Source organism: Agelaius phoeniceus, chromosome 3, assembly GCF_051311805.1.
Source record: "Agelaius phoeniceus isolate bAgePho1 chromosome 3, bAgePho1.hap1, whole genome shotgun sequence".
In the NCBI taxonomy this organism is placed as follows: Eukaryota; Metazoa; Chordata; class Aves; order Passeriformes; family Icteridae; genus Agelaius; species Agelaius phoeniceus.
The window spans coordinates 101,195,927-101,207,622 of record NC_135267.1 but is presented as its reverse complement, the minus strand read 5'-3'; the positions used below and the strand labels follow the sequence as shown (position 1 = coordinate 101,207,622).

Genomic DNA, 11,696 nt, shown 5'->3' with positions numbered 1-11,696 from the left:
TCACGTTCCTAAAGGGATGCTCATGCCATCAAATCCCAGTGGTGAAGAAGCGACAAGAAAGCCTTTCTCAATTCCCCACACCCAAGACCCTGAACTCATCAAAAGGGCCATGACAGCACGTTTGGCGGGTCGGGTCACTCCTGCTGTGGTACAGGCGAGGGAATCCTGGCGCGGCACGAGCAGCGCCGGTGGCCGCGGCCGGGGGTCGCCGCGCTCCCGCAGAGCGGGACACCGCAGCCACCGCCGCGTTGCGTAACCACGGCCACTGCATGTCAATGGGAGCTCACGGGCACGGCCGGCTTATGCAATTACCGCGCCTCGCCGGAGGCTGCAGGGACGGCGGGCCCGGGGCAGCTGAGCCGCACTCGGCCGGGAGACCGCCCTCACCCTCGGACCTCTGCCCACCGACCCTGCTCGGGGCCTCAGCCCCCTGAGGGTGCTCGCCACGGGGCACGGAGGGGAGAGGGGTGGAGGTTCATTTCGGAGGGGCCGAGCAGTGTCCCCACCTCTGGAGGGAGGGAGTCACCCAGGACGCCCGGCTCGGCACATTCCCTTCGCCGAGGTGTCCAAGCTCGGACATAAAGGTGATCCCTGACATGATGGGCGCGGGGCTGCTGCGGCCTCTCCCCAGGCACCCATCACCTGCAGGCGCCAGGTGAGGGGCCCGGGCCCACCGCCGTCCCTCCAGCTCAGCGGAGCCGCGCTCTGCCCGCTCGCCGAGGGACGGCCCCGCGGCGGGGCTGCGGAGCGGAGCAAGCGGCAGCAGCCCCCGCCCCGCCCTGCCCGGCTCCCCCTCGGGCCAAGGGCTGGGCTCCCCGCCGGGCGAGGCAGTGCCAGCCGGCCACCTCCCCTCCTGCTCTTCCTCCTCCGCCTCCTCCTCCTCGCCTTCCTACTTCTGCACCGGCTCCGCTCCGGCTCCGCCGCTACCCCTCCGCCGCCTGGCTGCCACAGACCCCCCTCCCTCCCTCCATCCCTCCCTCCCTCCCTCTCCCCCGCCCTGTCCCCAGCGCCGCCGCCACCGCTTCCACAAGATGGCGGGGACCGTGGCCGAGCGGGACGCGCTGGTGAGTGCGGCTGTGGGCACCGGGACGGCACCGGGACGGGCCTGGGGTCCGAGCAGGGCACCTGCGGAGCGGGGCGGGCTGGGGGGCTCCGCCTGGCCCTGCCTCAGCGCTCTCCCTTTTACCTGCAGAAAATAGAGGACGGGCATTTAAACAACTCCCTGGGATCTCCGGTGCAAGCTGATGTGTACTTCCCTCGCCTGGTAAATCACCTTTGTTTATTGGTTTTTTTTTTTTCTGGTGGGGGTGGTGGTGTATTTTATTTTGTTAACCCCTCTACTGTCCCCCGCCCCCGCTCATCTCGGGCTGCACAAGGGCGGCCGCTGCTGATGCCGAGCTGACCCTCGCCACCTTCCCCCTGTCCTTTCCAGATCGTCCCCTTCTGTGGGCACATCAAAGGAGGAATGAGGCCGGGAAAGAAGATCTTAGTCATGGGCATAGTGGACCTCAACCCCGAGAGGTAACACCTGGACAGGGCTGCCCGTGCCGCGGGCGCCGGGCCCGGGGAGGGGGCGAAGGGGGACGGCCACCCGCACGTACACACACACACATCCGCACGGATCCCTCCTTTCTGGAAAGGATTATTTTTATAATTTTAAATATAGCATGCTGATTTCTCCTTTGACCCATAGAGGGGGCATTTCTTCAAGGGATTCCGTTTTCACTTGGGAGTCAAGGAGCATATCAAGCATATATATCTGTGTATATGTACAGATATATGCCCAACGCCATGCGCACACACACATATGTATTCCATAACCATGTTGTTGTCCCTGTTGAGCTGTCAGAGAGCTCTGAACGAGCTGAGCTATCTTCCAGCCTGTGCCAGTATATGGCTTTAATAAGCTGAGAAATAAGACTGACGGCATTTGGGGCTTATTTGCTTTTTTTCTGGCTGAATGAGAGCTGTTCTGTTTGTGTTGCAGCTTTGGCATCAGTCTGACTTGTGGGGAGTCAGAAGATCCTCCTGCGGATGTAGCCATAGAACTGAAAGCTGTGTTTACAGAGAGACAGTTTGTCAGAAACTCTTGTGTAGCCGGAGAATGGGGGGAAGAGCAGTCGTCTATTCCTTACTTTCCATTTATACCGGACCAGCCTTTTAGGGTGAGTACCAGGATGGCAGTGGCTTACACCATGTCTGATAAAGTGTCATTTGATATGAGTTGCAGCAGAACCTGACATGCCTTTCATGAAATCACAGTGCAGCCCACACTGCTTGAGTTGAGACACCAGTTGCTGGTTTGTTTGTATCCATCGAGTTGCATGGAGATCCCGCTGCTACGTGCAGCTGCAGGCAGTTCGGATGGGGCTGTGAACACCTCACCTGGGCGCTATGACAAGTCGGAGGTTGTAATACTGTGTGATGAAGCGCAACTTCCTGAGCTTAGTTTTATAACCATAAATTAAGAGGTACCTCTATGTTATTAGTGCATTACAAGTTATTACTGGAGAATGTTAATATTCAGTGGGGCTGCTGTATATATTGATGGTTTTTTTAATGGATGTACTGTTCGCAATTTAGTGCAGCTAATAAGGATCACGTTCATCCTTTGTCCCCAGGGATGTTACGTTAAGGTTGACCGTAGCTCTTCATGTTAGCAGATTAAACAGCTAAGCAATAGTGGTATTCTTTTCTGAACCCTGGGATTAAACCTTCTGTCAAATTTAAATCTGTAGTCACTTGACAACAGTGTACATGGAAGTGCTGTGGTGCTGTGGATGGACTGGGTTGACCTAGAAGCAGAATCCCATCTGTAGTGTTTATGGTTATGTGAAGATGTCTTTGCAAATCAGGACTAACAAAGTATGCGGCTGCAGAGGGCTGCTTCCCTCTCACTACATTGAGGAAAAAAGGCTGCATGCCTTTTCCATGCAGCTGACCCAGAAAACCCCTCCTCCTCCCCGTCCCTCTTACAAAACCTCACTGGCCCCTCTGCTAAATGCCAGTGCTATGACCAGCTGCCAAACTCTCTTAATCCTTCTTGCCCCCAAGATAATCTCCCCCAACCCCAAAAGCTCACCATCTCCCCAGATGCTTGGTGTTAAGAGGGTGTTTATACGACTGGTTTTGCTGCAAATTGGTTGCGCTCTACTTGTTTCTACAAAATCACCCTCCCATCAGAACTGGGAACACCCTTTGGTGGTGTGGGAAATGTACTTGAAAAGGCTTGGAGGCTGGGTCCTGCTCCATCTGAAAGGGTTCCACTGCCTTCTGCACTGGGTGGTGACTGGGCCCTCAGACGAGCCAGACAAATTACCCAGAGCAAGTTTTGTGCATGTCCCACTAATGAGAGATGATGTTACAGGAGAGCAAAATTGCACATCTAGCATGGAAGACTGTACAAGGGGAGTTATTTTGCCTTTTTTTCCAAATGCCTAAACAGAATTGAGGCTCCCAAGTGACTTTGTACCTTTGATGGTCTCCATCTCAGTGAATAAATTAAGACTATTAAGTGTTCTTGCCAATTACTTGTGATCCAGTCCAATTAGCACTGTGGCGTGGCCGCAGGTGATGTGAAAAGCGGACCGTGAGCAGTGTTAACCATATCTTTTACATAACAAGGCCTCAGGCAGGCACTGCTGCAGTGACACAGGAGCTCCATGGCAGCACAGCCTCTTCTTGGTACCTGGTGCACTACCAGGGATCCAGGGGTTCCAGCTCTCCTGGACTGCCTGCTGCCACTTCTTCTGGTGCAACGTGCTCTAAGTCACTTGGGCTTTGGCACAGTCAGTCTGTCATGGGCCCTGTTCCCATTTTTATACACTGTAATAGCAGCAGAGTCAAGTGTTTGGTAGCAGCACTTCACTCTGGACTTCCAGCTTCTGGAAATGACCCAGGATTTACATGTGGCTTCCCTGAAGATTTTCTCCTCAGTGTGTTCAGACCTGGAGGTAAAAGTGCACATTTTGTGCCCTCATGTCCCAGCTTCCTGCTGGGGCAGTTCCAAGCAAAGCTTTACAACAGGGCACCCTCTCAAGCCACCCCAAATATCAGGAATCTCCCAACGTGTCCAAGCTTGTTCAGCTCCAGGTTTGTTGCTTTTCCAGAGCATTTCTGCAGGTCTCTCAGGAAGAGGGATGAGCTGTGTCTCTCCCTGATCCTGTTTGTGCCTCCTGAGAACTGCCTAGCTGAATTCCCAGCAATCCTGCACTGCATTTCCTTCACTGCAGCCCCAGGATGGAGTCTAGTCTGACAGGGACTGTCTGAAGCCACAGGAGTGAAAGGGTTTTAGTTCTGCAGCAGCTGTGTATGTGTGGGAGGGGAGAACAAAGTTATATCCCCTTTCCTTGTTTACTCCCTTCCAGTAAATTAAAAGTAGTGTGGAAAGCATTGCAGAGGGAGCTGCCTCCTTATGCAGGAAAAAAAAAAAACCCTACAAACCACCACCAAAACCAACAACTCTGTAGTCTTTTCTGCCCAGTTCAAACTGAAACCATCACACAAGGAATGCAAGGTTTGGGTTGGAGGTTAAATTTCCTCCTACTGTGATTAGCAGTTTGAGTCTGTTTCTGGCACAATTCCAAGGCACAAAACATCCCAATAGCCAGTGGACTGGGTTGCAGCATGCTTACTGCTAGGACATGAGATTTGAGATTGGATTAATTTCCTTGTGCAGTAAGAGCAGATCCATCATAGTGTAACTGGTGTCAAGGGGGCAAACTGGTCTCACCTTTGTCTCTTGCGTGGCACATAAGTAGCACAATGTCAGTGTACAGCTGCACAAAGGCTCTTTGTGTGCTGTGAAACAACTTCCCAGTTACACTGTGAACAACATGCTTCAACGTTTTATCTTTTGCAGGTTGAGATACTTTGCGAGCATCCCCGTTTTAGAATATTTGTGGATGGACATCAGCTCTTTGATTTTTACCACCGTATTGAAACACTGTCAGCAATTGACACAATAAAGATAAATGGAGATCTTCAGCTTACAAAACTGGGCTGAGCTTGTTAGGACTGCAGATTCCAAACCAGCTCAGGTGCCATCGTCCGTTGGGAGCAGTGACAGCCGGCTCTGGACACAGCTATGGTAGGAAGGCTGCCCTCTTCCTTTTCCGCATGCAGTTCTTCACTCCTGTGCCGATGAACCGGGCTGTGTTTTATCCTAACGAAGAGCACTGTTGGTTTATAGACATTGAGCTGTTTTTCTTGGATTAAAATAGCCCACCTGTGCTGGATAATCAAATTGGAATGGATTCAGAAAGACTTGCAGTCTTGTTTCAAATCTCACAGAAAAGGCAATCTCTGAAATGCAGCGCTAAAACCAGTTACTGAACAGTAGTGACGACAAAACCAAGTTTTTCTTTTGCAAATATTGTTTCTGCACTGAAGTGGAGTAGTGTAGCACAACATAGGGCCATGTGCTGATGTCCTTACCCAGGGCCTGAGCCTGGTTCCATGGAAATCAATGGCAAAACTCCCACTCACTTTAATGGGGTACAATCAAACTGTCTAGTCCTTAGTCAAGCACAATTCCCACTGATTTCTATGGCATTTTTGCACACACCTTGGGGCCTGCCCTTCTGCTGGTGTAAATCAGCATTACTTCCATAGCTCGTAATGGAATTTTGCTGATTGCCCTCAGCCACTGGTTTGGCCCATGGACTGTGCAAAAACTGACTGAGGGTGTGTGGACACAGCCTGTGTATTTTAGTCAGGGTATTTGCATAGAATGTAGATTGTTATGAGTTTTTGCACAATGTATTGTTAATACAATTTTTAAAACTTATCTGTAGTTTATTTATTTATACTCATTGTATGTATTATTAGTAAAAATGAACAATCTTAAGATTAAGAACAGCAAAGTGTAAACATTTTGAATGTACAAAATGTCTTAGGTTCTTCGGGTAAACTTTACATATCGTTCTTGAAAAACCATGTTTCCTATCGCACATTTAGTTACATTTTAATGGAGCCCTCTAGGCCCTGGGAAAATGTGGGCATGGTAGTTGGTGGGGGGGAACTCTGCATATTCACTAGGATCTGTTTTTCAGGGCTTACTAACTTTGCTGCGCAGGATAGGTTTGAGTTGAAGTTGATCCATTTTAAAAACTTAAACGGCAAATTTGTGGGTTTTACTGTGCTTTCATAACCTGAGAAAAAGTTAAATTTGGCAATCTCTTCATTCAGAAAGAGAACCAGCCTCTTTCCAAGGGAGATATGTTCTCAAACACTTGTTTGAGAACATATTTGGCCTTTGATATGACAATTAAAACTTGTCTAGACAGCCAAGTTATTAATGCTTGAAAATCAGCTACAGCACATGAATAGTAACTTTTCAAGTAGCTTTTTAAATAGTAGGTATAGCTGTATAAACACAGTCATTGTGCTACACTATAAATGAACACAGCCACTTTTCTTGACTTCTTTAGAACTAAATACACTTTTTTCCTTGGCTGCTTACAGTGGACTTCAGTGGGTCTTTCTGAGTAGTTGTAATCATGATATAAACATACATTTAGGCAATTTTGAAAACACATAATATAGGGACTAAAAAACAGACTATAAAAACATTCTCTGTAGCACAGTATTTAAGAAAAAAAAAGTATCTCACAAACAGAACTATGTTAAACCTGCAATAAAAGTGTGGTTTAAAGCAACCAGAACTGGAATATTCAAAGTTAAGGGTAGAATGCCAATGCAAAGCCTCATTTTGTGCTAATTTGGCCTGCAGTTAAGAAGCCTTAGACTTGCAAGCTGAAATTCCAACTGTGGCTCTTGTCCAAAGCCTGTTGAGGTCAATCAGAGTCCTCCAAGCATAGAAGCCTGATTCTTATTTCTTGCAAGTGCAAATCTGTTTGTAAAGCAGGGGGATTGTTGCTGCTACTGCAGATGAATTAAGAATCAGGCTACCACCTGTAAAATACATGTTAAAATTTTAATTTTTAGCCTTAACATTTGACGTTCCCTGGCTTTTCTTCCTACTTCCAAGATAAAAGAACCTGCTGTTTTCCAGATGAACATTTTGTGTTCCAGTGAACACACACTCTGGTGTGTAGCTTTTAAGCTGTACATCAGATTCTATTTGTACTCCAGAATGAACTGAAATGTTCCTATCTTGCTCTGTTTTTACTCTTTTACATGATACATAATGACTGTGTAATTTTCCATTGTATAAAGAATGCTGACAGTGTTTCGATACAAAATATATTCTTAAAAATTATTATAATAAAAATCCAAGGGAAAGGTGCTTCTACATGAGGTATTTTGGATTTTTCTCCAGCTTGGAAATTCCCTATGGCTCCAAAGCTGATGCAGGCAGGAGATGAATTCTGTTTGGAGAGAAATTTAGCACCCTTTGTGCCTAGTGCTTTCTCCAGCTGGCCATCCAAAGCCAGGTTTGCTGATGCAGGGCTGGTGCTTGGGCCTGGCCCACTGGGCCAGTGGGAAGTGTGAGTGGCACCATGACCCTACAGTAGCACAAACCCAAAGGGAATCTCCCTGACAGCCCACCAGTAGAGATTCCCCCTCCATGCCTTTACTGTATCCTGGAAAAAGCATTTTGGCTGCCTTGGATTTTCACAGCCCCCATGGATTCGCTCTCCCAGGGGGCCTGGTGCAGCACAGTGCCTACACCAGGGATGCCAAGGTGAGCTCAGTGCAGTGTCAGGGGCATCTCTGGTAGGAGCCAGGGCCTGGTGTTCCTGCCTTGCTCCTGTTCCCACCTGCTCTGCTGGGCACTCCCATTTGTTCCTGCTCCAGGAGTTTGCTCTCTGGGGAAAATGCTCTTTTGACCCTGATTCTGATTTTGCCTTTGCATAACTCCACCACCTGATCCTGCCCTGTTGTGGTTTCTGAGCCAGGCTTCGAGGCAAGAATGACTGTGAATCCTCTTCTGATGGGTTACAGCTTGGCTGAGAGCTCAAGAAAGGGCAAGAAAGTCACAGTTAAAGAAAGCTTACACATCTATCTGTCTATCACCTGATTGGAAGCCTCTTCTTTTTTTTTTTTTGCTCTTGGCACTACCAGGCAATGGCAGGCGAAAAAAGGATGATATCTGTGTAACCAAGGGCTGTTCCATTCGTGCTTGACTTACACTGGCTGATCATGTTAAAATGCAACTGCAGAACACTTGCACATGCTGTGTAAGTCAGAGAAAACTGAGGCCTTAATTGTTTCTACTTAGTTGGACTTTGGGTCAAATCCAAACATTTCAAATGGGAGACTGCACTGCAAAATTTATGCCTGAATTTTTCACTCTGCACAATTTAGGGATTATTCACATCTTGGTTTTGGATGTAAGCCCTAATAGACATGAAATAACTACTGTTTCCAAATTAGGCCAGGTTTATAAAATGCTTTTCAGTAGGGAGAAGTAGTCTGTGAGCCTCTTGGAAGTTGCAATTCTTCAGGACTTCAGGAGTGAATGAACCAGCCTTTGAAATCTTTTGCTAAATTTATTAGCTGAATATTTCTGTGGTTTCCTCTGAATGAGGAAGTTGATTCTGCAATGAAAGAAGTCTTGAATGGGTAAAACCCATGTGGAGTGGAAACACTCAGCATAGCTTTATTTTTCCAAAGAGGAAAAAAAAATACAACTAACCAAAAAAATCACAGCCAAATTATTTAATTATGTTTGGGATTGGCTGTGATAAAGCTGATTTGATTTACAAAAAACAAAACTAGGTTATTGTCTGCTCAGAAAGAGCCTTGAAATATTTCAGTGTCATGTGAGGTAGTCTGTCTAAACATATTTCACACAAACGCTTTTTCACAGGCAACTTGTTAAAACTGTTACAAAATACCTTCTTTTTGTGTCACAATTAGAATGTTTGCCCCACCTTGAAAGAACATTTTGTACTAAATATTAATATATTGTCTATGAGAACCTGCACTAACATATTATACTGTCCCTCCCCTCCCTGGCTAGTTTGAGCAGAAACGGGCGTAATATTGCTAAACCGGTTGAATGTGACATGTGCTTGAGGCCTAGCATCTTTCTCAAGGGCTGTTTTGAGTAAACAGCCTGAAAACCAAAGGGAGAGCCTTAATCACCACTCTGCTGTGACAGCTTTCCACCCTTGTCACTCTCCTGCTGTGAGGCTGAGACTGAAGCCCGGAGATTTTCCACACAGGGAACAGCACTGAGATTTTTATCTTCAGCTTTGAAACTGTTCACTGTGGAGGAAACAAGGCCAGAGTGGCCACAGCACCCATCAGCTTGGTAGTGAGGCTGGGGTAGCATGTGTAGATGTGCTGTAGTCCTAAGGGAGCAGGAGTTCAGAGGATGTTAGGGGGCACTTCAGGGCCAGACAAGGGCACAGGCTATGGAGATGCAGGGCAGCTTCCCAGGGATGGGCTTTTCCCACATTTTTAGCTGCCACCTTCTGTAGCTCCCTACCAGGACTTGTGGCAAAAAACCCAGCATAGCTTACAAGCTTGGACAGCATGGATTGGTTCATGTTCCTACTCGCCTGATGTAAAAGAAGCTCCCAAATAAATAACAGGAGAATGTAGGAGTAGCCACACCACTAAGGTATTCTTTTCCCCACAGACATGCAAGCAGGATATCTGATGTGAGGCTTATTTGGCCTCCTATCCACAGGAAATGCTCCCCATAGAGAACTCCAGCACTGCTTTCTGCACTGAGTCTGCACAGAGACCTTTCCATGCAGAAAACTGCAGAACAACAATTTTGCTGAGCCAGTTAGCAACCTCCCAGCAGCCCTGGAGTTGATGTGACAATGTAAGGAACAAGAGTCAGGGGCTGAAGGCAGCCTCAAATGTCTGCTGTGAAAAGCACAGAAGCAAGGAAGAAAAGCTTACACCAGCGTAGGAACAGTAAGTGACCTGCTGAGGGGTTTTGTAATCATGGTATTGTTCTGATTTTCTCACATGGATCAGAAAGCACCCAGGTGAAAGTCACTTTGCAATGAATAGTGTGCAGGGTTAGAACCACGGCCAACCCAAACAGGGAGAAAAAAAATGAGCTGCAGACGCCCTATCTGGCTTTGATACACCCTCTCAGCTCCTCCCAGCAATCACTGCTGCAATGAACATAGACAATTATTACAACAAGGAGATTCAGCAGCATGTGCAAGATCAAAATAATAAACTCCTATTTGCCACAGGTCCTCCCTAGCTCCTGTTGCTAGGCCTCTCAATCTGTCTGTCAACAAATAGCTATGTCCTTCTGCTTTTAAAATCCATGTCAAAAATCCCTTTGACTTTCATGGAAATAGGTCCCTAAGAAAAGAGTTATTTCTAGCTCTCACTCTCCAGTTATTTTCAGCTGGGGCACACTCTAAAACTGAGTTTATTTTTAAGTGTGAATAGAGGACTATTTCTGACTGCATTATACATTGGATAGAGTCAACAGGAAGCACAGCCTCTCTCTGCTGCAGGAACACGGGTTTCACAGTTCACTGGTGAAATGTCTTGTATTCATTACCTTCTGATTTTAAAAAGTGAGAGTGTGCACAAAATGACCGGGCAATAACAGTAATATGTATCATTCACCACAGATCTATTTTTATGTGTTGTGCTGATTTCATAATGAACTTTTAATAACAATAAAACATGAAATCTTCACTAGTTTGTTCTGTCTTTTATCTGAACTATCAATGCTCATTACATACCCTCTTGACTTCTTTAACTTCTGGCTTTTTTATCTCCTGACTGTTTTTCAGACTCTTCTCCTCGTTAGACTGTAGTGTGGAACTTTAGAATGAGATGTGCATCTTTGGTAGCAGCTTGTGCAAAATTCCTTTACAGTTTAAATGCACCATGCAGAATAATCAAATAACTTCATTAGAGGGAAAAAAAAGCTTGCTGACTCTTGCAAGAATCCTGGTGACATCACTGGGCAGTGTAAGCCTCAGGAGTTAACAGGCACAACTCAGAGCCAGAGGCACAGCTCACTGATCACTTCTGCACAGGGTGAAACAGCAGTGTAACTCACACGTGTTTCATCTCACCCTGGTGGGGCTGGATTCATGGGTGAATGTTACAGGGTGAGTAAAACCACCAGATCAGCTCCAGAGGCACTGTATTATGAGATCCAGTGTTTCACTTTTTGGCGTCACCTTAAGTAATGTTCACATTGGCCTGACTGAGTGCAAGAGGAAACTTTTAGGTTTCAGCTTCTCTCAGTTAAAGTTATTGGAAAAATTCTGCATGACCCAAGTGAGTAAAGGGTTATGCCTGCAGCCTTTTGTGGCTGTAAAACACAGGGGAGCTTTTCTGAAGGAAACCTCAGAATTCAAACAGTACTAAAGCAGCAGATGAACAGGATTTGCATACAGCCAGTTGTGTGGTTTTTCTGCCAATAAAATGACTGATTCAGATGCTGCACAGGAAGTTCATCCTAGCTCTAAGCTATAAGTATTAATCTGTGGCCATCCCTGCTCAAAGCCAGACAGAGACTGGCCCTTTGCTTACTGCACACAACCCTAAGAAGGAATATGTTGACATCAGGAGATCCTGAGATAAAGTACAGTATTTGGTAACCTCAATGCAAACCAGAAATGGCTGTGAATGGTACAAAAGCATCATGTAGTCCCCACCAGACAGCAGAAGCACAGCACCTGCAGAGGTGCCTAGAGGGATATACATTAAATTTCACCACTTGCATGGGCTAACTCCTTCAGAGACCCTTGGAAAGCTCTGGTTTGACCAGTAATACTAAAGTGAACTAC

The 11,696-nt window shown here is 46.9% G+C and overlaps 1 protein-coding gene across 1 annotated transcript; it reads left to right on the top strand.

The window, feature by feature from the left end:
• Positions 1-303: 303 nt before the first annotated feature.
• On the top strand, positions 304-10,590 carry LGALSL (galectin like). Its single transcript, XM_054629713.2, has 5 exons — positions 304-1,064; positions 1,193-1,264; positions 1,433-1,521; positions 1,988-2,165; positions 4,862-10,590. Exons 1-5 carry the CDS (start codon positions 1,032-1,034, stop codon positions 5,003-5,005), a joined length of 516 nt encoding a protein of 171 aa, XP_054485688.1. The 5' UTR covers positions 304-1,031; the 3' UTR covers positions 5,006-10,590.
• The last annotated feature ends 1,106 nt before the right edge of the window (positions 10,591-11,696 follow it).